Consider the following 27,262-nt stretch of genomic DNA (forward strand, 5'->3'; position numbering starts at 1 on the left):
AAATGGAGAAGGAATGATATAGGAGCATTTTTTTTCACAGACATTTGAAATGTTATAGCGTTGTGTTTAATTTCGGTGGGAACCAATTGTCTCTTTCAACAGGTAATGTTTGGATTTACTCAATCTACGAACCAAACTACAACAAGACTTCGACCGCCACAACCATCTACTGCAACAAGACCCTCTACCTGTTTGCCTTCTGGACCACCAATGTGAATTACATTTTCTTAGGTCTCCTCCTTCTATCTAGCTGTTGCCAATGCTTTCTGTGTGGTGATGATTAAAAGAAAACAAACTCTAACACACGTGGATTTGTTTAAGGATTTAATGACAGTAAAAATGAGAGTATTGATCTGTGTGTTCATACTGGTCAGGCGTACAATCCCATCACTTCAAACATGAGCATCACATGGGTTTATTGTTATGAATGTTTTTCCCCCCACCTTTCATGATTTACACACAAAATACCAAGGACTAATTACAATTGTATATATACCCTGTTTAAATATATAACATCTGACAACAACTGCCCTGTTCAAACATTAAAAAATGTTGTCAATACCTTTTAGCCTTGTGTGTGTATGTTTAAAATTTCCTGGTAACAAATGAATTATTAGTGGAGCTATTCACAGGTGAATACTTTGGTAGAGTTTGGGGGTGTGGGGTTCAGAGGTTAGGGTTACAGAGTAAACTGCCCTTTAATGACATTTCCCTACTAAACCCCTGAAAGGTAAATAATCTGGTTTTAGGCTTTAATAATCCTGGCTTTTAATGGCGGAAACAATAATTTGCACATACATTTAAAATCAAAACAATTAGCTAAAAGGTGCTGAAATTTCAAATACATTTTTTTTTTCAAAGTTCCCGTTGCAAATCACAGTACTTGGGACAACTGCTCCATTTTTTTAAATAAGAAAGTTGATTATTTAATCCAATATTTATGACAGTGAAAGGTACACTTATGTGAAGTGTACAAGTGAAACAGCATTTCCCTCAAAAACACAGTTCAAAAATAAACTATTTTACTCTCCAATAAAAGATAACTTAAAAAAAAACTTGAAACAAGGAACACAAGTAAAATGAGGGGCCATTAAATCTGTTTTTCTTGTCCATTTCCATTCTGATAGTACCATTCTGTCAAAGAGCCTTTGACTTTGTATTTTGTATCTTAAAACTGGCAGCTATCTTGAGGAATACAGAAATGTAAGGTCAAGTGGTGTTATCAATGCTAAAAATAATCTTAAGTATGTTTATGTTTATTGTGTATTGAGATCCATCTTTAGCACATTATAATTTACATACAAAATATTATATTGAATGCCTGTTAAGTCTTTGTAAGATTTTTCTTACAAAATTTGTGCATTATGGCAACAGTTAAATTTGTATGTAACATAATATTTTTACTTTAAATCTAAAGTAAACTGGCTTACTGGACAGTGATGTCAGCATGATTTTTTGGAGAGGTTGAGTAGTGCTTTCGTGTGGATGGGCTTATAGAGAAGCGTGAAGCTGGAGGGGGTTAGGAAACCACTGCCCTGTGCGTCGACTTTTCCCATCAATACGTAGTTCTTTCCTGAATAAAAGACAACAAAAATAATTTGTCAGAAAACAAGAAATATCACAGTAGATAGATGGCCTTTTGGTTTGATTCCCTCCACTAATACTCCTCTTTAGTTAGGATTTTCTATACTATAATACAGTACATCATTTGGAACACAGCGAAATCACATTATCATGATATACTGTATTCATTTGACACTTACATGATTCCAATTTTTGCTGTTTATATTAATGTAAGATAAAGAATCACATCATCTGCATATAAAGAGTTATTTAATGGCATCTTTAAGGACTTGAAAGGTGATGACTCATTGAGGATGGTACAAGAGTTGAATCGGCTTGTGATGTGAAGAGGCAGATGTCTGTAAATACGGACAGGTTTCCCCATACCTTTGAGTATCCCAGGGCATCTCTTGCAGGTAGAGTTCAGTGTAACAGACATGACGGGCCCTGCTTTGGTGATGTTCAGGCGTCCCGGCTTATAGGCCTTGATCAGGAACACTTCAACTGTGGCTGAGCCCCCAGGACCAGCTGTCACAGACGTAACCTTACCCGTAATGACTGGAAGAAAAGAGAGTTTATCATAAAACTTCTCAAGGTCAACGTGTTTTCAGCTTTTCAAAGTGCATTTCCATCCTCAAGTTGTCATAGAAAATTGCTTATGTTTTTCACTATCTTGTCTCAATACTTTTCTCTAATACTATTTCTTCAAAGTTGTAATGGCACCAAGCTCAATACTCCTACTGTTTATCCCAATATACCAACGCCACAAATTTGCATTTCAACAGTAAATTAAAACTTGAAAATGTGAAATTTCTTTCCAGGTTGTTTAAAAATTAAGTTTAAATTTATGTAGAATTTGAATGGAAAACTTTTCTAAAAAAGGAAAGCAACAAACTAAATGGGTAAAGTGCATGTAGGAAAGACAGAGATGTAAAAATACATGCAGAGGAGATCTGTACAGTCTACAGGGCAGCTGATATGGCTCACCGAAGTCATGAGGGCAGAAGCTAGACTGGAGAGTTCCCGTCCTTTTACAGGGTTGTGTACACAGTGGGTTCAGTGGTAAAGCTGATGCAAAAGCAAATGAAAACATGTTAAGCTCCTCAACCATCTTTTATGATACAGCTGTTCTATTATGCCGTACATACATGGAAGTTTGTCCACTTACGTTTCTTGCTCACATTTGGCTTCTTTGTCACTGTCTTGATAACTTTTGGTTTGGGTGTCACTTTGGGCTTCATCTTTGGTTTGGCTGTTGGTTTGACTCCACTCTTAGATGTCGGCTTTACTGGTTTGACGTTGGGTTTTAATGTGGGCTTGAGCTTTAATGTAGGCTTACGTGTAGGTTTAGCCTTGATGCTTGGTTTCATTGTTGGTTTAATAACCTTAAATTTTGCTGTAGGTTTAGCTCCAGGCTTAGCTGTAGGTTTAGCTACAGGCTTTTTCACAGGTGCTCTGGGTGTGGGTTTGGCTGGTTTTGGTTTTGGTGTGGGTTTGGCTGGTTTTGGTTTTGGTGTGGGTTTGGCTGGTTTTGGTTTTAGTGTGGGTTTGACAATGGGTTTTTTCGGTGGAGGTTTTAGTGGTTTCTTCACCAGTGGTCTTTTGGTTGGTTTAGGGGTAGTTTTAGGCTGAGGGGTAGGTCTAGAGGTGGGAGTTGGTTTGGTTGGTTTTCTTGGCTTCAAAGGGGTATTTTCTGGAAATGTGGTGGTCTGAGGTCCATAGATGAAGTCTCCTCCTTCTGTGGGCGACCGAGTACCACGGGGCACACTGGAGTAGTGGGCCATGAATCCATCTGAGGTCACGCTGAGGTCTGAGACAAACTGGATCAGGAGCTCATTCCCATTCGTCACTATAGTTCTAGGCGTAAAAATGTATGAGTGAAGGAGAAAAAAGATGGTTGAGCTTAGCTAGACTTAAAAAAGGGAAACTCTAAGCAAAATTTTTTTACTTTTCAACACCCATTTCATATCAATTATCTCACCCTGGTACTCTGTCTCCACAGAACTTCCCAATCCGTCGCGAGTTATCCCTTTCACCACCATTAAACAATGCCACATAGTCGTAGCGGCAGTACGTGTCGGGCTCCAGGTCCAGCTTCACAAACTTCACCTCAATCACCTGGAGAAGAGGTGGTAATGAAAACACACACTTTGAATGGTATGATGGGAATGAATGGTGTGAGCTAGTTTATTCCTCATGAATCTAGTGCAGATATACTGAAGGTGGTGATGTTGGTGCAGGAGGAGGAGGGCCAGGTTTCTGAAATACAGAAGGGCATTTACTCTCTCCCTCGCTCTCGCTTCCTTCCCTCTTTCCCAACATTCAATCTATTGGCACACACGAACACCCCTCAGGCACTCAATGAAGCCTTTCATTTGAACTTTGTCACAAGGCTGCCATCATTTTTAAGGAAATACGCACATTACATTAGGGAGGAGAGGGGAACATTTCCTTCTGATGGGCCCCTTCATTAGCCTTACAATTTTTCAATCCTCCTCCCACATCAATTAGTCTTTTGCACTTGGTACATATGTAACTATTTATGTAGAAATATTGTGCGATGTAACCTTTTTTAATTGAGAAAAAAATGAATTAATATACTTTAGCGAAGACAATGTTGCAGGCAAAAGTAAGGTAAACTTATCTGATAGTGGAAAGTCACAAAACCATATCTAACAATTTAAATGACCATTTTTCTTCTTGACCTCAAACCAGTGTTGGCTAATTAACTTCCTAACAGGCCCCAAATTATAATGATTTCAGATGCCTGTATACACACAGAGTTTTGGGGAAAATTTTGCTTTTATAAGTATCCCGCTCACGAAGATAAAACAAGGCTAAATATCTGCCATTGGAGAGGAAATAACATATTAAAAAGTGAGTTCTATATTTGAAATTTGAATATTTTGCTACTGAGCTTAACAAGCCAAGGTTAGCTCATTGTTCCAGCTAGACATTACTTTATGCTCCCGCTATTTCATCTCATGCTTCAACGAATCAACACTATTAACACACAGCAAGGTGGGGGCTAGGTAGCTTAGCTATTTCCTCAGATGACAGGATGGGAAATTATCTGGTTGCTCAAACGAACAGAAAAAAGTAATCATAAGTGTTTGTACCTTATCTTGTACATACTGTACATTTTGTCTTATAGTTGGTTTACTTCTTTACTTTTTAGGTCATTTTCAAACTATTTAAACCAACGTGAGAACACCAACACAACTAAAAACTAACTGAATCAACTACAATTATTTTGATGTTTAAACGTACCATAACCCACCACCCTTCACATTAAAATACTTACATTTGGCTCTGTGAGTCTATAGACACGTGTTGAATGTGTACAACAGAGAAAAGAAACAGCCTTTTTACTGTTTGCTCACATTGCTTGGTTCAACAGAGATGTGCCAGGAGCAGCTGATGCCCGCTGGGTAATTAGAGTTGGGCCAGTTTGGTGTCTTGACGGAGCCCTGTGATTTGATCAGCCTTCCTCCACAGAACTGGTTCTCTGTGGGGGAAAATGAAAGAGACAAAAAAAGTCTTTGGTAATGTTTGCGTTGTATGTTTATGTGGAGGGGGGTTGCAGAATGTGTTTATTTCCAAGAGGGTTGTTTTCGCCTTGGATTTCTTTTTCACAAAACTAAAAAATTATGACAGAGGACCACTAAATAAGGCATCCATGCTTGTTGAATTATACCTTCCATGTGTGGCTTCCCAGCACTGAAAGCAGCTAGAAAACCTCTCCCTCCGGTTGCATCGTCTGACACCATCTCTAACATCATGGTGTTTGAGGTGGAGATAAGAGCGCCGGGTCTGAATGTCCCACAGAAGCGACCCAGCTTCTGGACCAGGCGGGAGTGACCATTGTAGACGTCAAGGTAGTCATATCGACAGGTGGGGTCAGCCTCCACGTCGAAGAGGCGGAATGACAGCATGACCACATGACCCTCTGGGACCTGAAGGGACAAATAGGTGTAAAAAAAGAATAGTAGGGAAAAGTCTTGATAAGACTTTAACTTTAGGAAAAAGGTTTCACAAGAAACCAAAAGTCAATTAAATAATTCTAAAAGCTTTAATCCACGAGGACACCATAAACTAGCTCATTTGGTAATTTAGCATATTTTCTTTGAATTTGTTGTAACTTTTGGTGCTGATTATTGGCTTAATTAGCTAAAGTGAAACAGGTGTGCGTAATTAGCTTGGCAAAGTAGAGAGTAATAAAAGAGTCTGAAAAGTGCGGCAATAAAGCACAGTCAAAAAACATACAGGTAGGAGAGGTGATAGCAGTTAGCTAATATTAGCAAAAATGAATGGTGCTGACATTTTGAATCCTGTTGTCTTGTGTGTCTGTTAGATTGTGTGTCAATTTTAAAGGTTCTGCGTCGGCTCCTGATCGTACATTACAAACTAAATCAACTTTCAGCTATATAGCTATATAGGTGAACAAATGGATGTCATGGAAACATAGCATAAAAAAAGACTGAAGTTGAACCAGGTAATGTAGTCAGACAGCCAAGACCATTATCTCTGACACTCTGTATGTATTTAAAGCTGCATGAATTTGGCTTACTAGTTGGAACCTCCTTTCTAAATATTAATTGTATCTTTTTAATGATCTAATATTCATTTTATTATTTTATCAGTAATTTTATCAGATATTTGGCCAATCTGGTCATACATTTCTTACCCAAAAAAATATTTACAAATGTGTTCTTAATAAAGGTGTCTTGTAAGATGAATAAATAAAAAGATTTAAATCCAAGTCCTGTAGGAAAATCCTTAAGAGCTGCTTTCCACTTCTTGCTGGAAAAATGGCCATGCCCACTTTTGTAAATGTAAAAGTAGCTTTTTTTTTTTTGTTGATTTCAATATCTTGAATACAAGTTAAATAATGTTACACAATGTCAAATGTATATCCCCTTACTATGTAATGCAAAAATAAAAATAGAAATGCAATCAGGGTTGGACAATAGTTGGTTAACAATTTATACTTTTATATACTGTTAATTTATTCTGCCAAACTCCTTCATTGTTTAAATACAGTGTAGGCTACTGGCCCTTAACATTTAAACAATTAGTAATAAATGGATAAATTGACCCCGAACAGGAAAAGCAGGACAGATAAGGATGGATGGAAACCATCATGAACTACTTAGCTTTTTTGAATTTATCCAATAAGAAAAATAGTTGTTCTGGACAAAGAATTCCCATTTTAAACTTACACAGGTGTTTTCACTTATCTTAGCTGGTAAAAGCTCTAATCTTATACGAATCATTACACAAGTTGAATGAACCTTGGGTGCTAATAAGGATGAGAAAGGTGTAATTAGCCCGCCCTAATAGGAGGTGTTTGCGCAGCCACACATAGACTGAGAAAAGGAAATAAGGTCTAAACACCAGCTGTGGAGGTTGACTTTACAAGTGTAGGGGTTTGAATGTTTTTCAAAACTTGCCTAAGACTGATGATATTATGATCATAGCAGTGACACTGAGACAGATGTAATGACATTAAAGTGCGATTAAAGGGACTCACAGTGATGAACCAGGTGCATTTACTGTTGGGTTTGTAGGGACTGGGGAATCCTTCACTGGCCACAATGCCTGAGTCTACAACCAGGTGGCCTCCACACAGGAAGATAGGCCTTCAAAACAAAACAGAAGGAAAATGTCACAACCAGCAGTTTCAATATTTAACTTTGCATGCTTCACCAGAGAAAAACGCAGCTCGTTTTTGCAGCTATACTCATAGAAATACACCAGAGGCCCTGCATACATGCTGCAAACCACAGCGGCACAGTCCGTCTCTGTTCTCTGAGTTTTGGGAGGTTCCCTGTCGGCTCTCCTGGTTTATGTTTTTTCATCAAACTTTAAAGCATGCACACTGTCGCCATACAGTGTGCATGCTGTAAGGTGTCTCTACACTCTTACTGTACCATAAGAAAGCTGCACGTTGATGTAACATTAACTTTACTTTAAGAAAAGAGCACTTTAAATTGCTGGGGGTTTAGTGACATACACACCCACTCTTACACATACAGATAAACACAGATCAAAGCAGGGGCCAGCCTCCACTTCTAATTTCAGTGCTTGTTAACAAAGATGTCTGCTGCTCTGGCATGTGTCAGAAAATAGCTCTGTTGTGCTAGCTTCTATAGCGAGAAAAAGTCCAAAATGAATCATCTTTCTCCTGCTGAGGTAAGTTGTACGTGATCAACAAAACATTTAGCCCCTTACAGTTGTTGTTATGTACTTCAGGCATGTGTTTTGTGTCTGCTGCGGTGCTAAAAGGCCACATTTGGCAAAAAAAATAAAAAATGAAAAAGCCTAGTGGCGGTGCAGTCCCTCCCTTCTGACCCTCCAGGGCTAAACAGCCCACAGGCATGTGTTTGTGTCTCATGTTCAATTTACACCCTGTATATGTGTGTGTTTGAGCAGTGTGTAATTCAGGTTCATAAAGCATCCGGAAAATAATTTATTTTCACCTTTTTTTTTTGTCTCATACCACTAGTGAAATTATAATCAACGTGCAACAATAATAATAATAAAGAAACAAAAAAAAAAGTGAAACATTTTGATTTGTTCTACTTATTGTTCAATCCTTGGTGGTTTTCAGCAACATCAATAATGATCAACATGAAACAAAAAGCCGAAAGTCAAACATTGTGGGAGAAAATGTGATGTGGTTTTCCACAGCGGATAATGATAATAAACATTTTAAAAAACCTCAAGGAATAAAACAAGGCAGATTTTTTTTTTCTGAAATATTGAAGGACTCGTGTTTGTAGCACATTAACAGTTCTTAAAATTACACTTTATGTGATAGGCTGCCACATGAAGAAAGAATCTGCTACAAGACTAACGTAAAATGTGATCACCATCAGAAACACATGATCAGGTGTTTATGATGGACGAGACACTTCTTGCTAATTCAACCAATCAGGTGAAAATCTTAGAACACACCTTCTAACAATCTTAGAAGACTTTGAGTGAAGAGGTAAACAGGGACATTTGTTGCCAGTTTTCACAAAAACCATCATGTGATGACAAGCTACTGTACATGAGCCCAGTTTAATCACTGCATCAAGTACAGCGTACTGTCATTTCGTGTGTTTATGGGGCGCTAACCACATCTTCCTGAAAAACAGCAGCCTTCTAATTCTACTTCACTTTTCTGTAATCATTCTCCTGCAGCCAGGAGATGAAATAACACACAGTCGTTTAAGATGTGGGCTTGAAAACGGGTGGCATGCCACATGTGCAGAATGCTCTTTAGGGAAAAGTATGCACAAAAAGGACATTGAAAGCCATCTTTGAAGTCGTTCTCTCTCACACATACAAGCTGCTTACCTGGTGAAGTTGGTCTCACTCTGCGCTTCGGTCCATCCCAGTGTCAGAATGACAAAAAGGCACACAGTCCACACCCTGTCCTCCATCCTGTTGCACAGATTAGGGAAAGACGAGAGAGAAGAAGAGGAAGGAGGGAGAACGGCACCCAGAGGGGCGGAGAACGATGCAAGGTTCGAGAGGGGAGGAGAAGGGAGAGGTAGGGATGGTGGAGGAGGAGGTGTGTTATGAAGAAGAATTAATGTGACTTTGAGTGGACAAAAAATCTTTTTAACACACAGGCAAAATAACATTACTGTAATTACACTGTAAACTCAGCCACAGCCAAAAGCAATAAGGATATACAGTCCAGTCCAGAGTAGTGTGTGTTCTGTTCTGGCTCTGTGCTGTTGTTGTTGAACATGTCGCGTAATGGAATATATGGAAAATATATGTTTCTGCAGCTGTGTTAATGGACTGCCACTTTTCATTAGCCTCATTAGCATCTAGGCAGCCATATTTGGAGAAGTTGGGCTTTGGTCCACACAGAAAAATCTCAACCAACAGATGTTTTTCTGGAAGATTTTTTTTTTCCATTCTTATCTTGATTAGGATTGATTTTCTTTGACATTCTGTTAACAAAACAAAAAAAACGAGCTGGATTTTAAGCTTGTCATTGAGATGAAGTAAATATCTGTTGAGTATTTCAATTGTTTGTGTTGAATAAACACAAATACTGCGGGTCCACAAGACCCATGAAACACCACACAAAACTTTTAGTGTAGCGCACAGCAGGGCACAATATACAATGACTTGGGCGCACAACTCGCGCTTAAAATAAGAGTTATTATGAAGATTAAATTCCTTTAGATTAAATCATGCTTAAATAAAATTAGTAGCAGGTTAAAGAGTTGAGTTTAAATGTAGGAAAGAATGAAAAATACAGGTTAAAAAAAAAAGACAGAATGGACCAATAAAAGTACATATGAAGGGAAAGAAGTTAGATTCTACTGCGATATGAAACATTTGGCAGACAAAAGTCCTGTCATTATTGTAAAGAAAGCAAGTTTATATACACTGAAGTGACTTAAAACTAGTTAAAATCATTTATTAGGATAAGACATGAAAATGATTGCTGCCACTGTTCATCATGAAGTTCAGTAACGTCAGCTTTCCAGCGTTGTGTTGTCTTAAAAGAGGGCATGCCTTTGTCTTTTTTAGGCTGCGGTGACCACTCGGGGTTAAGGCTGCAGCTGGATAAAAGCAGACTGCGGTTCTGTAAGGAAAGCAGCTGCCCTGATCCACTCTCAGTTCAGCTCATTCCAGAAGTTCTGCGTCTCCACGCCAACTGTTGCAAAACACCCGCTGACGAAAATACGCTGCGCAAAGATGTAATCATAAAACTAACTGCAGGAGAAAATAAAAACGGAGGCAAGATTCCAATGTTAAGTCTTTTAAATTCATTTTATTGTCGTTTTTTGTACAAAGAATTTTCACAAAAATATTAAGAAACTGTTGCAAACACCACTGACAAAGAATAGGATATCACATGACCAGAACAGAGAAAGAGGAAAGAAAGATAGTGTACACTCTCCAAGCTCTCCAGAGAGTTTAGAGAGTCGAGTCCTCCTCTTTCACCATGGGCAACACCAAAGCCATGTCAGCCTCTTCGGGGGGGGGAAATTCTGTCTGCGATTCTTTAAACAGACTTGTTCTTTTCCCACACAACTGCACGTACTAATGCCCGGCCGAGGAGTAACCTTAAAAAGTCCAGGTTGGTCTCCAGGTGACCCCCATGATCATAAACGCACATTGCTCAAGAAAAGCGTGCTCAAGAAACGCCATCTCTTTCAGAGACAGAAGTGATTGTGTTTTTTTTCCTGCTGCAAATTCAAAACGGAAAGATTTCTGTCCTGTTTTTTTTTTTTTTTTTTTTTTTTTTTTTACCTTTTACAGTATTACACATACCTCAGTTTGCAGTGGATAAAGTATAAAAATATATACATCGTTTACAAAATAAAACTTGCTGTACATTTAGACTTGTGAGTCAAAGTTGCTTTTTCCATAGTTCAGAAAAACTTGACTTAAAAAAAAAACGGAGTCTGTGAGTGAGAAAAAGGATCTTTGCTGGAAATCATTCAACAAGACAAGTCACAGGTTAAACTCCCTTCTTTCCTCGTGAGCAGGAGCGATGAGGTCATCGAGGAGGACACTGTGGTGAAGAACATCCATCTTTAAGTAAAGGCGCCTTTTATGCAACACATTCCCCTTTGTCCTCTCTGACCATTTTCAATAAATATTTCAGGAGCTACAAGAGCAGCTGAAGAGAAACAAAAAAGGGAAAAAATAACTTGCTGAAAACGCTTGTGCGTGTCCTGTGGCTTCCAAGGCGTCTCGTACGACTGGCCTGGTGTCCCGCCGTTATCACTTCACGGAGAACGAACGCGGCCAAGTGTCCGACCTGACCCGTCGTTCATGGAAGTTTTCTTACTGAATATGCACCTTTAACTTTTCACATCTTACAAGTGTAACGATGTCCTCGATATGTAAAGGTCTTGGAAGGTGCATATTTGACACCCGGCACCCTGTGTAGTGCTGCACGGGTGCCGGAAGGTTGTGGAAGGTGCATTTTACCTGCATATCAGCAGCGAAAAATTCATGATAGTACTCTTGATCTTTGGCAACCAACTCAGTGAGTCATGTGAGATTCAGGCTGTTGTGCCCCTGCGTTTTCCCCAACTTCAGCTGAGCACGCTCTCTGCTCCTCCGCCGGCATTTCCTGGTTGCTATCAAGTGTTTTTGTGTCCTTCTGCTCCACTAATTCTTCCTCCTCCTCTTCTTCTTCTTGATCCACATCATCAGGATGAGCTTCGTCCATGGCTGTCTCGCAGAGGTTTTTCTTCCCTTTGCTCGAGTCCACATCCTGACCTTTCAGCACGCTGCACAGCTCCATCTCGTGGATCTCTACGTCGAACGGAGCCACGGCAGGCACAGTGGGGGGAGACTTGCAGCCTGCACAGCCCTGAGAGAGAGAGAGAGAGCGAGAGAGAGAGAGAGAGAGAGAGAGAGAAAAGATAATTATTAACTTTTAAATTCTGTGTGTCGTTTGATTCATGCTTTATTAATGTAGCCAAATAAAATGACTCACAGAGATGTTGATGGCTCGGGGCAGGCGTCCTGTGCGGATCCAGGGGTGCACCTGGCTCAGCTCCCTCTTCTGCTCCTCGGTGAAACGAGGCTGGTGCTTTTGCATGCTCCTCAGGGCCTCGCGGTCCTCTCGCAGCACTGTCTCCATGTCCCTGGGAGGCAAAACATACAGGACATTTGTTCATTTCGGCTCGTCCGCTCGCTGTTAAATGTAAAGTGTTAGGAGGGGCGCATTTAAGACGGTCTGTAAAGTAACAGTAGTGCTGCTTTTTTATGGTCACATTTATGCCCAGTGTTGTACCTGACAGGCAGCTGGTACGTCATCATCACTTTGTCATCAGTGTTTGCCAACAGGAGCCAGATGGGGTCCTGCAGGACGCACTTGATAAACTGCTCCTCGCCACCGTCTCCTCCGCCACTGCTGCTGCCCCCTGCTGTCTGTTTACGGGAGTGATCGTTCTCCGATGAGTCGATGCTGCCAAAGTACTTGCTGGTGTGGCTGCCCTGACTGCTGCCTGGAAGCACGAGGATGTCAAAGTCGAGTTAGGTAGAAATCAAAAATCTATGAGTTCAAAGTAAGTACAGTAAAGTTCATCCTCACTGCTGCTTTAAAAAGAAAAACTCCCTAGCACAAGATCCTTTCTAACTACATTCCTTTGAGACTTCAATCTCGTTACATTGAGTGATTTCAGTCCCTACAGATTCATGTACTTACTGGTGCCGCTGGTTCCCGAGGAGCTGCAGCCATTGGACCCGGACCCTGAACCAGAGGACCTGGTTCCTGAGGATCCTGAACCAGAGGCAGCTGAGCCGGTGCCGGAGCGGGAGTCTTCATGTAACAGCATGTCGAGCAGGTCGCTGGAGGTCGACATGGCGTCTTGGTTGGACTCATTAGTTTCACCCTAATGAGGAGAAAAAAAAATATATATTTTTTTTTAAGTTCTATCGTTTCTTTTATTTTGAAAAAGTAATCTTAACATCCATGTCTGAATTTCTGGGCACTTACATTCTCCTTGGAGGTCTCATCAGAGCTTCCCTGATTGGCTGAGCTTTGGAGCGGCTGCGTTGCACCGCCTTGCGCAGAAGGCGCGACTTGCTGTGATGCAGCAAGAGCCGTGGCGACCTCTAACCGGTTGCTCGGCGACTCCTCCAGCTGCAGGAGGTTTAGCGGCGAGGAGCATCGGGACTGGAAGAGAGGGGACTCTGCACCCTCGCGCTCGGCTGGTGCCTGACTGTACGACTGAGGGGTGCTGCTGCGGGAGGGGGCGCAGGGGGTCGGGATTTGGACGTGGACGGGGTTGGAAATGGCGGCAGGGGCGTTGATTGGGAACGGGAAGTTTGGGTTGTAGAAGTGTCCGGGTGTGGGGACTGCTTGGGAGATCGGAGCTCCCATCTGGGGGAACATGTAGTTGGGCAGCACCAGGGCCATCATCGGTGGCACCATCTGGGCGGGGGGGACCATCTGAGGGGGAGGGACCATCTGAGGGGGAGGGAAACGTGAGGGATCGGGGATGGGGACAGTCTGAGGGAAGGGCTGCGTGAGTGGGGGGAACATCGGGTAGATGGGAAGCATTCCTGGAGGGAAGGGGGCAGAGGGAATGCTGGCCTGGGAGCCCACAGACGGCCAGGAGGAAGAGTTAGTTGGGGGTCCCAGGGGCATGTTCAGGGGGAGGGGGGCTGCGCCGACTCTGTTGTCCTGCTGGCTTCCACTACGGCCCATAGAGCTGTGCTGGTCTGAAGACTCCTGGTGCCTCAGCCTTTTACCGCCGCGCCCACGTCTGTGACCCGTGCTGCTGCCTGCGGCCGGGTAATCTCGGGAACAACGCACTCCTGGGAGAAAAACAAAGGGAGACTTTGTTACATTTAGAAATGTGTACAACCAATTTCAAACTCTCTGACCATACAGAGCCAGGCCTAAAACCAGCAGATCTATTCTTCAGCTGGCTAAAGAAAACTTTATTTATATAGCAATTCAACAACAAGGCAAAAGTGCTTCATACAAGACATCAAAAACATCACGGCAGAGGAAAGAAAAGATTTAAATTAAAATGTAAAAATCACTGAAATTATTAAAACGAAGATTTGCTCAAGTAAAAATAATTCAAATAAAATTAATTGAATTAAGAATTTAAAAAGAATTAAAAAGCGACTGTGCAAGTGACAGACTGAGTGAAAGACTTAAATCTTTATCAAAGTTGCTCAAGTTGATTGGGAGATTATTTTCTGCAGTAACAAAAATGCAAGAGTGAAAGTTTTGCTCATTTCTGTTTTGTTGTCAGAATTCCGACTCAGGAAATGACATCATTGCCCAGTTTGAAAACTTTACAGCATGACTGGAATCAAAATAGTTTCACTGATTTGAAATGTTTTGACAAAATGCTTTTGGTTTTCTTGCCGTTTAACTTTCTGCTCTGCATGTTGAATAATAAGACTCGTGGCATGGCGCGTGTGAGCGGTGTGTTTGTACCTCGTGACAGAGGGTTGGCAGCCGCGGTGTGGCATCGAAGGCCCGAAGACGTCTGATCGAACACTCGCAGCTTGCTGAGGTCTTTGAAGCGGTCGAGGAACGCCTGCTCCTCCTGCTGCGTGTGGGCGGACAACACCTCTTTGGTCAGACCCATCCGCCCTCCTCCTCCGCTGCTCCCGCCGCCGCCGCCACTTCTCCAGCTGTCTCTCTCCGGCTGGCCGGTTTGAGGGAGGGGCGAGGCGTGGGGAGGGGGAGGGGGAGGCGGCGTAACGGCCGGGCGAGCCGGCGTGGTGGTGCAGGGAGCGAGCTGCGGGGAAGTCGTGGGAGCTTCCTCCATGACGATGTCTGAGACGGGAGAAGAAGAAACACACAGAGCAGTTTTAGAACGCTGCGTGGCAACTTTCTGAAAGAGGAAAATTAAAAAAAATAAATTGAAAAAAAAAGGAGAATTATCTTTCTGCTTCTTCTGAGAAATGAAAAGTTAACACTCATTGATGCTTCATCCTTACTCTATCTGCTAACATCACTGGCATAGAGCTGCTCATTTTAGCCCGTAGGTTTAGATAGAGCTATGTTAGTTTACAGAATAGAAGAGTCTTTAGTCTAACGTGAAACTACATGTTCTCATTGAACATTAAGAAAAAAAAACATCTTAAAGTAAGAGACAAAAAGAGAGGAAACATACACGAGGTAAAAGAAATAAAACAACGAGACGGCAAGAATTTTTTATAAAAAGCAAGCAGAGAGAATAAGGATAAAACAAATGAAAGCATAAAACAGGTTACCTTCAATCTGCAGTTTAATCATGCCGCTACACGTTTCTGAAAGATAATTCTTAAGACTTTTTAAGATGTAAATACCAAATCTGAGCTTTGTGTTTGCAAAGAAAATCAAGGTAGTACCATGAAAAACAGCATCAAGGTGGTTTTGATCAACAAAAGAGAAAGTTCCCGGAGGGGAAAAAATAAAATAAAATCTGGGCAGATGTTTTTAACTTTTCAAAGATTCAAGGACATCATGTTCACAGAAACAAGGCTGCTGAGCGGCACGCTGGAGGGTTCAGAGAGTGTTGAGTGTGAAGGGGTCCCCACCTGACTCAGGAGGCTTCTTGTCTCCCACATGCACGATGGTGCTGCTGAAGCTACACTGCGAAGGGTCTGAGGCTACGCTCTCTGCCTTTGTGGCCATGGTCAGGTGGGGCAGAGGAGGTGGTTCGCCTATGAGGCTAACTGAACCACCTGGAGAGACACGAGTGTGACAGGGTCAGTTTGAGTCAGTGGAATCGTCTGGACGAGCACAGACAAACACAAGCATGCTTATCGGTGTCCAGACATTCCATATTCAGTGACAAGAACAAGTCACAGCATTTTTGTGGGTAAATACAACAACACAGAATGATGAAATTAACATGCAACATTTTCCACTTCAACAAGTTATTTAAGGAAATAAGAAATAAAAGTACCTTTGCTGTTGCATCCTGCGTCCTTCTGTCTGTCCTCGTCAGAGGTGGAGGTGCAGGAGGACGAGCCGCACTTTCTTTTAACCGTGTTCGGAATGTTACAACTGTCCAAGTACCTGCACGGAGAGGAGAAAGGGAGTGGGATGAGTGACTATGAAAGTTAATGTGCGAGTCCTTAGAGAGGGGGGGGCTTGTTCTGCTCGAGCGCAGACCTTATGATGCTGTCCAGGCAGTTGATCTGCTGGTAGGAGTATCCGGCGGGAGGATCCTTGCGAACGAGCGCGGCGGGGACCGGAGCTTTGGCAGGTTTGGTCAGATCGTCGATCAAACTGCCGATCGGATCCCTGGGGATGCACGCTCGGACGCCTGCTGCACCTGGACGAGGAACGAAGGGGAGGATATCAAACAACGGAACATTTCCATGACTGGTTTTCCCAATCTGCTCTGTGGGCACCGTGACCCCGATTCATGCCTTGTTTTTGTTTGACTCGTGTCTCTGATTTACCTCCATTCAGGTTTTTTCGTGGCAGTGGTCGGTTACGGGACTCGATAAACATTTGCTGTCCGTTCGTCTTCACCATGTGAACATCTTTGCAGATCTGCTGGAATGTCATCTGAAGAAAATAAAAACAGCACATTTTTACACATGACAGTCTGAAGAATCTGGCACATTGTACCAAATCAGGACAACCTCCCCCCCCCCCTCCATCACTGGCCATTTAAACAGGTTTCACATGTAGACTCACTGGTTTGTGAAGCACCACGGCGGCAGCGGCCTCCTTCATGGCGGGTCCGTTGCTGTCGCTGGACGAGGCGGCGGAGGCGCTGAGGTGCTGCTGATGAGAGTGTCGGGAGCCTCTGGAGCCGCTGGAGCCCAGAGAGCTGTAGCCCTGAGAGCCGCCGCTGTGCACCGGCTGCACCAGAATCCGGTGGATCTGCTCGCTCAGCTGCACCACGTCGGGCGTGGTGACCCGACTCTCGCAGCTCTGCGGCATCGTGAACACGTCTTCGTTCAGAGGGCTCCTGGAAAATATGGAACAGCTGGTGTAAAGACCAAGACTGGAACAGAGATTTAAATCATCCTGATCCAAATAGTTTGAACATTTGAAATGAACACAGCGTCTCCGGCGCCTGGAACTTCAAACTTTCTCATCTAGCTTGAAATGTTTTTTTCTGAGAAGACAAATAACTCGATCTTACGTTCTGACTTTGTGCCGTCCGACAATGAACGCCACTTTGCGGCTCCAGGGGTTGACGAAGGAAGACCAGCTGGTGTCGATGGTCAGGTACTCGCCGCTGCGGGCGCACATCCTCAGGGCCGAGTATTCAAACGGCTGCCCTGCAAACTGAAAGACTGAAGGCGGGCGACAGAGGGGGGAACGTTTAAAGGAGCTCATAGAAAATAAAGACAGATGCTTTCATGCAAACAACACTAAAGCAGATATGAAGTGATGCACTGACTCACTTTTTTCATGAATGGCTACCATCATGGGCCTGTCGTCAGGGTGGATGTAGAGCAGGGTTGGTGTTCCCACCAAGTCCTGAGGCAGGTATCCTAACAGAGGAACCGCCCTGAAAATACAAGATTACACACTGTTAGACATGAACAGACTAGTACGGAAGCCCGAAGTGGACATAAACTGAAAATGTTGTTGCTGCAATGATATCGTCATTTATGTTTACATTCTATCTTAACTTAAAAAGTGAATGAAATCAAGAAAAATGGCTGATTACGCCGAACTCTGTCACAGTAATTATTTGATCATTTTGAAAAACACGTTTTCCCCCCCAAGAAGGCAGCACAGCAGTGGCTCAGCTCACTGACCTCTCGTCGACCTCCTGGAAGAGGCAGCTGGGCGTGTGACTGGTGGTGAAGATCCTCTTGTCTGGAGGGATGCGAGGAGCTGAGGGACAGATTGGAGAGTGGTGTTCAGAGGACGGGCCGAAAATGCAGAATCTGCACTAAAGATTTGGGACGCAGTTTGGAGAGTTCGGGAGAGTTCTGAGACTCACTCTTTGATTTCTGCACATACTAATCGAGTCATGAGCGTGTTGACCGCCTTCAGAATGATCGAATGACAAGGTAGGAACACCAGCGCTCGTCTGGACTGAACAGAGCTTTATGATTAAGGAAGAATCTAATCTTGATAGTCAAGGGCATCAGATGAGATTTCAAAGAGTAACTGTGCGCTGTTGTCACTTTATCAGAAACCTGCTGTATCTGTAAAGCCGGGGTTACTGTGACATAACTGTGACATAACTGCTGCACAGCCACAACGTGTCCTTTTGTTCTGTAAAACAATCTAAATCTGTTCTCTCTCTGTGTTCCCCTTTTCTTCATTGTGGTTGAAAAACGTTTGACACTTTGCTTCTATGCGTGGAATCATCAAAGACACTCCCCCTCTCCTCTTCTACTGCTCACATGCTGTGAACGCTGTACGGATGGGAAGGACGGGTACCTTCATATCCAGAGTGGACTCTCTCTGCAATGAGCAGGCAGCACGGCTGAGGCTCGGCGATGTCAGAGTCTTTGATGGTGAGCTGGTACGGCGTGAGGCGGAAAGGGTAGTAACGCATCTCCCGGCCCTGCGCCTTGTCTGCGCTGATCCGACAGAACATCGACTTCTCCTGGGTGCAGTCTGCTGGAGAGGAGGCTGGAAAAGGGACCGGAGACGGGACGTGTGAAAAAAACGGCTTCTGGTTTTCTGCTACACCACACTTCTCCCCCTTTCCCTAACTTCCGATCTGCTTACCAGAGCCGATGCAGGAGGCCCAGGGTGGCAGGCGGCAGGGCGCCGTGCCGCTGTAGAAGGTGCTGACGTCCTGAGGGGCTAAAAGCTCGGAGAACATTTTCCCCTGGAGACACTCCGGTTTACAGCGCAGCAGAGAGGAGCCCTGAGGTGATACGTACACCACCTTGCCTGACAAGAAGGACACTGCCATGGTGAAAGTGTCCTAAAGAGAGAGAGAGAGAAAAGAGGAGATGAGATAATGAGATTTTGAGTTTGGTGGCTAAATGAACTGATTAAAGCGAATCACAAAACTCGCTTCTTTGGAATCGAGCAGAATCTAAAGCTGTTTCCACCGAGAAGTTCGGATCGGTTAGTCTCGGTACGGCGCGCATTTTGTGACTAATCCGGGAAAGATTCCCAAATAACCGATCCGTACCCTCCTACTTTTTGGGACCCTTCCGTTGGGGTGCCGAGAATGTCGAGCCAACCCGAAAAAGGTGGAGCTAAACACTGCAGTCCATTGATTGGTCGAAAGAATCGTCACTTCCTGTGTGACATGCAGACAAAACTCTGCCATGTTTAAACCATTGACTGTAAACACACAGCTGATCGTTTACTTCTGTTTTTCTCCTCGCCGTTTGTGTCACGTTTTTCTCCTTTGTTGAACGTATTAGTTAGCGGTTAGCTGCTATTACGTAGCGGCTATCGGCATCCAGCTTACCAAATAGGGCACGGGTGGCTATGGAAACACAAACGGGATCAGGCTTAATCGAACAGAACCAAACCAAACCGATCTGTACCGGATTGCTGTGTGGAAATGGGCCTTAATTCCTCCACATTTTTCACTTTAACCAAGTAGAGAAGTATGCTGCGGCCTCTTATTACAAACACTGAACCACCACTGGTTGCTTTGATTTACTGCACTGGGCTGATCATACTCTCTCCTGCTCACCATTGATGGTGTAAACTTACGGTGTTTTTCAGTGTGTATTCTGAGGTGATGTTGTCAAGCTCCTCAATAGTGAAGGCAGACAAGTCCAGACTGCAGCCATGACACTCCTCCACACTCCACTGATGGTAGAACTCCTTGTTAGCTGGAATGGAATAAAAAAAAAAAAAAACAGTCAAGAGGGTGAATGGAGCTAAAAGATAAAAGTGGCACCACGCACAGAGCGCAGAAGGATAAAGTTCTCACGGTCTCACCTCGCACTTGTTTAACGCACTGCAGGGCGTATTTGAGAGCGTTCAGGGTGCTGGAGTGACCCTTGGTGGTGCGCTCGCTCGGCAGGCGCAGCTTCAGCTCCTTGATGGCCTTCATGAGCTCCTTCTGGGTCTGGACCCGCGCCGACTGGTTGCTGCTGCAGCCAGAGGTGGAGGGGGGGTCCTGCTCGGAGCCGGTGGACAACAGGCTGTAGGCCAGGGAGCCACTGGGGGGGGAGAGGCTCTGGGAGTTCGAGCTGTGGGAGAAGAAAGGAGGGTAGAGTGAAGAGACTGACCGGGCTCGCTCTTTTCTTAAAGACAAAAAAATAAAAATAAAAAATAAAAAAAGTCTTCACTCACCTCTTGTTGCTTGATGTCGTTTCTAACATCATCCCCGAGTCCTTCCCGTTCGAGCTGTTGGAGCTTCGCGTTGACTGCCGCCCGCGTGACCCATTCTCCCTCTCCATGCCGCCCTCGCTCTCTCTTTCTCCGGAGTCGTTCCCGCTCGAGAGTCCGTCTGTGTCGTCCGAATTGGCCCCCCTGCAGTGTCCGGATGAACTCCCCGATCCCGACCCCCTGCTGGGAGACGAGTCGCGCCTGGCTTTGCCGCCTTGCTCCTGAATCGTCGCATTGGCGCCGCTCTGGCCGCCGGCTTTCTGAGAGTTCAGCTCTTCGGACTCGGCGTCCTGCTCGTTATCTTTCTCCTCAGCCCTCGCCACTCGCCCTCGAGTGCTGCTGCTGGGCGTTTTAGAGTTGTCATAACTCATAATAAGGTAGGATGAGGCTGGTGCAGCTTAATCAAGATGTCAGCCGGGGGGGAAACAGGAAGAGTGAGTTTAAGTGGGACTACTATGTATACCTGGATGAATCATAGTTGCCGTTTGTTAAAAAAAAAATTAAGCAGAGAAATTCATTGTTTCTCGCTTAAAAAAAACTAAGAAATAAGTCCAGGCTCTCCGCCTGTAGGTAAGGGATTGAAAAGATTTTCAGACGGCTAAATGACCAAAAAGCAGTTTTCTCGAGGGAAGAAGTGTCACTAAAAGATGAATTTCTGCTTATGAAACAGCCTTGGCGTGAGTGCCTCCAACAGATGGGACGAGAGAGAGAGATGGTGAGAGAGACGGCCTCGCTCTGCGTGCGCTCTTCTCGCCTCTTTTGGAATGTGTCGCTCCCGACGGTTAAAGGCCACCTGAACAGTCAGAAAAAGGAGAGAAATGGCGTTAGCTGCAGGACTACAAAATATGTCGTCGTATCTCCCTGCAGCTAAAAGAAATGCTTATCATCAGTTTATCATGTTGGCCTTCGAGGACTCAAAACATGGCCATGAATCGTTTTCATTGACTCGTGAATGTCTCTACTTCCAGCTGGTCGCCTGTCACCCAGATTACCAAAAGGGAACAACCGGCCCGATCTTACAGGAACACAGAATAATCTCTCATTTAAATGCAACAAGTGCGTATGTATGCCTCCAAATATAGAGCAGCTGAACCTGTGCTGAGGCCAAATTAACACGGACATTTGTTGGTCGTCATGGCTTAGTCCACTTTAACTCAGGTGGTGGCGGCGGCGACAAACAGAACAGCAGGAGGGTTGTTTCGAAAATTACAGTTTGCTTGTGAATGGCGGTTTATATCTGGCCTTCACCTACGCAAGTGAAAGTCCCCCGTCTATTTGTGTCCCGTATGAGGGAGACGTCCCGTAATCATTTAATCCGTGCAGACGCAACCAAAGTCGTCAAATCCTTTTAAACGTATCCTCCTGGCTGCCCTGCAACCCCACCTGCCTGGCGTTGTGCTGTGATGCGTTTAGGGGCCGAATTTGTTCAGGACATTTACAATTAGGTACTGAGGGCTCAGACAAATGTAGGCTTTTTGTGACGCATTAACAAGGTAACGGCTAATAACAAAGGGAGGGGGAACTAACTGAAACAAATGTCACAGCCGCAGGGAGTTTAGAAAGTTCCATTTCAGGTTGACGCTGCTTCCATACATGCAACTAGAGAGCCTTCATGTAACGCTCATCAACAGTCTGTTTGGTTCGATGGATGATGCACACTCGCACATGTCAAGCTTGCGTGTTGTTTTTTTCGCCGGACCAGACGGGAGCCGGAGTAATAATGATATGGAAATATGTAAGCAGGACTTGAGTGGGCGTCGAGGCAGCCTGGCAACCATGCATACTTCCACAGGTGATGGTAAGACACACGTCTGTGGGTAGAGGTGGCAGTTGGGGATGCATGTTCAGGCTACTCAAATACCTACCCACTTGCGAAAGCTTACTGTAGCGGCTAACTTGTGAAACATTGAATGTCCAAAATCCACGGCTTCTACAGCCGATCGCCTTTAAAATAAAATAAAAAGGCACACAATTAACCTTGGGGGATAACACACACACACAGGGTTTTTTTGAATCCATGAATGTGAGGTAACAGTGCACGCCAATGAGCTGCTCTGACGCCCACCTGCTCCGATTATGAACAGCAAATGCACACCTCGAGAGTTGACGGCCCACTAGTAAACACTGCTGCGGTTTGTCTAAAAAAAGAAAAGCCGCCATTCTAGCAGTGTATTAAGTACAGTACAATAAATCCAAGGTTGATGTTGTTTAAGGACAGCTGTGAATGAAAATACAATATGTGCAAACTTGAACTTTATGTACATTTCCCTTCTTTTGTCCCTCCTGATATTTCAAACGCACAAAAAAGTAAAATGTTTGGTCTTGGAAGGAAAAATAAGGCTGCTTGGTTAAAAATCAAAGTGATCATTGATACAGGCCTTGTGCATTAAAATACAATGAAAACATGCATCTGTGTCTTTAAAATACAAAGCACAACATTTCCCTTGGTGGAGGGAATCTAAAGTGACTATACATTAAAAGCAATGCAATACAAATGTTAATTTTATATGCCATCATACAGGTCTATAATATCATTATAGTTTTGCAGAGAGTAGTTCTGACAGAGAAGCTCTGCGTGTACAGTCACTTTGAAATACTCAATAACAATAGGACAAAAGGACACTCCTTATTCAGAACAATGACCCGAAACAGACTCGAGCTAACCTGAAACACTGCTGCAGAGTACAGTCAAGAGGCTGCGGGACACTGTGGCGTGGCTCCGTGCGTGACCATGTGAGCCCGTCTCCGCCTGTCAAACCGCTTAATCACAACGCCCCGTATCAAAACGCTATTTCAATTTATGACCAAAAAAAACACGTTTAAAATAAAAGTGAGTATAGTTTTAATCCTTTTGACGTCTCTGGACTTCGTATAGATTAAAAACCCGCTGCACGGTTTGCCGTTGTCCGGTGTTTGAGAGTAAGCGCAGCGCGTCTCGGTGCCGCCCCTCTCCTGTCCACATACTGCACGTGTACGCAGCAGTGCTTTCTTTGAGCCTCGCTGGCCGCTGATTGGTCGGAGCGCTCGACCAATGAGAGCAAGCGTCATGTAGAGGATTGCCTGCCTATGCCTGCGACAGACTTTCTGGCTGACAGAAAGTGTGTCAGAAAACTGCTCTCAGATCAGACTCGAGGTTTGTCCTTTTCAACAGGGAATAGTGGGTGAAGCGCGCGAGCTGATCCAGGAACAGTGCGTGTGAAAAGGCGAGGGGAGTGTACACGGTGTACATTTATAGGACAATGAGACACGCGCATTGCATGAGTTTGATAGGAGGGGGAAAAAACTGTTCACACCAGAGGCATTTTTTATCTTTATAGAAGGAGTAATTACATAATAGGGAATTAAGTTACTAAAATATTGTATTGTACGACATATCTGCGCACATTAGATTCTGCCTATATTTCACCTTCATGAAAAAAACAAGGCATCGGCCTCCTTAGGATGCCACCAAACTAAGTTAATTCTTATACAAACGTTGTAGAAATGAGCAGTAGAACTGTTTTTGGAGTTCTTGAAATAAGGTTCATGAGATCAAATCTTCTGCTCATTTCAGTAACAAAATCTTGCAGGTTGTAAAAAAAATAATAATAATTTTAACTGTCCAGAACCCAGGTGTCTGTAAGGAATCGGTGCAGGTACACTATGTGCAGCTGTACCCTTCATGATATTCCTGAACCATCTGATTAAAATAGTCCATCTGGATCATTGTAACAGTGTGACGGTTGATACTAAAACATGGATCAAGCTCTGCAGCCTGGATGTTCATTCAGACCGACATTTGTGTCCACACCACAAGCAGATCTTTAAAAATGACTGGTACCACCTTATTTTCAAGTTGCCATTTCAGACAGAATCTGCCACAAATGAGTAACATAAGCTGTCATTGGCTGAGACATTTGAGTGACAATGACAGAGCGGATGGCTTCTTTAACATTTGGCAATAACATACACAAACTACAGTGTGTTCTGTGACACTTATTTAGTGAGAACTGTCTCAGTATTATGAAAATAATGAGAATAATTTCTACATTCAGAAACTATAAAAAGTATCCGTAACACAACATGCGTTTCCCCACTGCAGATCAATAAAGAATAATCTTATATTATGAGTAAGAGTTTCCAAGTAAACGGAACAGTAGAATCTGAGTTTGTATTCATTAAAGTCTCTAAATCCTCTAACTACATGTAGCACTACTGTGGCTCTAAGTAATGTAGTTATCATTTGTCCAAATTTCCCCATTGGGGATCAATAAAGTAATATCCTATCCTGTATACAGCCAGCTTTGCCTTAATATATAATTAAAGAAAAAAAACCTATCCTGGCTTCAGCTTTGTACTTTTTTTATTTCCTTCTCAATAATAGAATTTGTAAAACTTTGCCAACACAATTTAAAAAAAAAATCCAACAGATTACAAATCCATGGGCAATGAACCCACAGATCTAGAAAAAAACTAAACAAGTGTTGTATTTTCTGCAGGGCTTTTTACAGATTGTTTTATTCAGGTCTAAGAACGCAGAAGGAGCAGCTACTCCCTACTCTCCTTTAAATGTTCTTCCCTTGTTCTGCTTTTCACCATTTGGGGACAAACTAATTGAGATGAAGAGCATCATAGTCCATGACTCAGCAGGTAAATAGCTCATTCTTAAGTAGTGGCATATAAATGTGTATTCCTCTTCTCTGCAGTGATGACTCAGTCCCCTGGATACATGTGATGATGAGGTTTGTGACACCTCTGCCATGCCTGTAATCTCACCTCACCTCTAAGTATTTGTGTCAAAAACGACAAGCTGGGCTGCCTTGGACAGAATCTGGAAGACTCGTCCCCATGTTGTTCATACATACGAGTCTCTCTGCTTATTAACAAGTCACACATTAAATGAGCGATTACTTATTTACTACCACATGAATACTTTTGAGCTTGAGATGTTCGTGTGCATTTAGTAGAGGAGTGGTGGCGGCTTGAGAAGCAGTAAAAAATGCTTCATTGATTTTTCCCCTCATGTTGTACTGGACATCACAGGGATTGCAAGTATGGATGCCACCTTGTAATTTTTCTGGGTGTGGGGGGGGGGGGGGGGGGGGGGGGGGGAAGGGCATTCAAAGTGGTCTGCAAACAAACGCACAAGCATAGAAGCCACAAGAGAGCAGCTGATTTAGGAGGGGAGAAATCTGGGATACAACAAGCAGCAGCAGGAAACATGCATATGTGTGGACTGTAACAGCTGCCAATCATGGATCAGCATCTGCTGATTGTTCATTTTCTTCAAGTCGGGTATCTGAAGTATTTTTTAATGGAGCTTCTAGTTGAGCAAAATTGAGTCAAGTAGTGTTTAAACAGATTACACGGTGAGTCCGCCATGATGCATAGGATGAGTGTGGGGCTGCAGGCTGTACAGAGGACACATTTTCACTAATACACGACCTGCTATTCCAGATATTAACCCGTGAAATAATGCCATGCTTTCATTATAGTTCGAACAAGTGGTTAATTCTTTGGTATTTAACCTCTGGAGTTCACAAACACAACATGTAGACTACAGTACATCATGAACCTAAACCTGCACGTTGCAGCCTTACTATAGCTTGTGCAATGTCCATTTTTTTATGGCCAATCTTCAACTCGAAAGTCCACAGAGCTGCTTTAACAATAAAACAATAGAGTTTCAATAATACTTCAGTCAGTATGCGGTGTTTACTTCCTCCAAAGCCATGTTTAATAAATAAACCTCATGTTTGTGTTATGTACAACACCCAATGAGTAAACATGGAACACAAATGTCCTCTTTAACTTTCGGGAATTACTCGAAAGTGTTTATCTCGTCTCCTGTAATACTGCTGTTTTTCTAGGGACTTTAAAATGATTTAATTGTTAAATCAAAAGCTTTCCACAGTTTTGACTCTAGTTCAATGATAGCCTGAGGTTCGTTAGCATGCTAACTAACATTAAACAGAAATAAACACGACAACAAACCAAACCCAACAAGCTTACCTTCAATATGATTCAAGTTGACAGAAGCTTTGATATTTCGCGATAAAATAGCTAAAGTCCAAAGAAAAAACAGCATAGAATCCGGCAGCGTCGACTGTCTTTGCTGAATGGTCTGTACTGATACCTCAACGTTTCTGTTCCTCCTCAGTACAAGTTTACACGCAGGGATACACGTGCCAGTGTACGGTCTGGCAAGTAACGTTGAAACACTTACTCCCATTGGACAGGACAGGCTATCGTCCCCGCCTTAACAAAGTTGAATGCGTTTTGATTGGCTGAAAGAGGCGGGGCTTGGTGCACGGGGCTCTGAAATCACGTTGTGGAGTGTCTGGTCCTGAGTTCTTTTTCATATGTACTAGAACACAAAGGGGCGTGGCCTGCTCCCACACTTGTTGTGGCATATTTGGATCTACCGCAAACTTTGTAATAGCACCGCAATGATATTGCTTTTGGAATAGCTGCCGTTTCTTTGTTATTTATTTTTATCTCGATTTACTCTTAAACGAAACAAATACATATTTTAAAACGTGATCAGCATCACAATGAAACTCATATGACTTACAAGAAACAACAACTATTCTAGTTAACACAAGTTTTTAATAAAATGAGGGCTGGACTCACAACCATTCAACACTGCTACCATGTTTCTAATGATACAAAGCTTCATGCAAATGGGTGAAGTATCCCTTTTAAGGTTAGAGCTTGGTTTAACGTCAAAGACAATGAAGGGGTTTATTAGGGGCCATGCCTTGAGACTGTGAAAGATAACAATTCGGTATTGAAGTAAAATCAGACCCTCAGGATACATTGGGAGATAAGAAGTCACCCCTACAGTGAAGCGTAACCTTTGACGTTATATGTCCTGAGGAACCACAGGGCCTGCAGGAATGTAGGAGAAGATGCTTATCTGAATTGTTGATTAAAGCCCAAGTAAGATCGTAAAATGTTCTGATGTTGCTTTGACCAATGCTGTATAAATACTAG

At 43.3% G+C, this 27,262-nt stretch overlaps 2 protein-coding genes across 2 annotated transcripts; both read right to left on the reverse strand.

The window, feature by feature from the left end:
* Positions 1-285: 285 nt before the first annotated feature.
* On the reverse strand, positions 286-9,002 carry pcolceb (procollagen C-endopeptidase enhancer b). The gene is made up of 9 exons (XM_079371514.1): positions 8,911-9,002; positions 7,097-7,205; positions 5,261-5,519; positions 4,947-5,071; positions 3,545-3,681; positions 2,732-3,420; positions 2,551-2,631; positions 1,951-2,121; positions 286-1,573 (listed from the first exon to the last, which is right to left on the reverse strand). Exons 1-9 carry the CDS (start codon positions 8,994-8,996, stop codon positions 1,443-1,445), a joined length of 1,788 nt encoding a protein of 595 aa, XP_079227640.1. The 5' UTR covers positions 8,997-9,002; the 3' UTR covers positions 286-1,442.
* A 1,329-nt stretch (positions 9,003-10,331) lies between these two features.
* Positions 10,332-26,492, reverse strand: per1b (period circadian clock 1b). The gene is made up of 20 exons (XM_079370879.1): positions 26,279-26,492; positions 20,252-21,080; positions 19,895-20,148; positions 19,664-19,785; positions 18,713-18,914; positions 18,419-18,613; positions 17,785-17,863; positions 17,425-17,531; positions 17,160-17,313; positions 16,706-16,982; positions 16,465-16,573; positions 16,172-16,334; positions 15,963-16,075; positions 15,592-15,738; positions 14,501-14,845; positions 13,040-13,863; positions 12,749-12,935; positions 12,335-12,548; positions 12,035-12,185; positions 10,332-11,908 (listed from the first exon to the last, which is right to left on the reverse strand). The coding sequence occupies exons 2-20, from the start codon at positions 20,656-20,658 to the stop codon at positions 11,576-11,578; spliced, it is 4,383 nt and encodes a 1,460-aa protein (XP_079227005.1). The 5' UTR covers positions 20,659-21,080; positions 26,279-26,492; the 3' UTR covers positions 10,332-11,575.
* Between the last annotated feature and the right edge of the window lie 770 nt (positions 26,493-27,262).

The sequence above is a fragment of the Symphodus melops genome (genome assembly GCF_947650265.1).
Source record: "Symphodus melops genome assembly, chromosome: 20".
Classification (NCBI taxonomy): Eukaryota; Metazoa; Chordata; class Actinopteri; order Labriformes; family Labridae; genus Symphodus; species Symphodus melops.

What these genes read in the sequence shown, in the direction of transcription:
- per1b (XM_079370879.1), bottom strand. Translation starts at nt 20,658, where the DNA reads ATGAGTTATGACAACTCTAAAACGCCCAGCAGCAGCACTCGAGGGCGA. An exon ending in TGCCTGGACAGCATCATAAG is followed by an intron (nt 16,076 to 16,171) that starts GTCTGCGCTCGA and finishes CTCTCCGTGCAG; the next exon opens with GTACTTGGACAGTTGTAACA. An exon ending in CCCGAGCCATCAACATCTCT is followed by an intron (nt 11,909 to 12,034) that starts GTGAGTCATTTT and finishes TCTCTCTCTCAG; the next exon opens with GGCTGTGCAGGCTGCAAGTC.
- pcolceb (XM_079371514.1), bottom strand. Translation starts at nt 8,996, where the DNA reads ATGGAGGACAGGGTGTGGACTGTGTGCCTTTTTGTCATTCTGACACTG. An exon ending in AGTGAGACCAACTTCACCAG is followed by an intron (nt 7,206 to 8,910) that starts GTAAGCAGCTTG and finishes TTTGTTTTGAAG; the next exon opens with GCCTATCTTCCTGTGTGGAG. An exon ending in ATGCCCTGGGATACTCAAAG is followed by an intron (nt 1,574 to 1,950) that starts GTATGGGGAAAC and finishes TCTTTTATTCAG; the next exon opens with GAAAGAACTACGTATTGATG.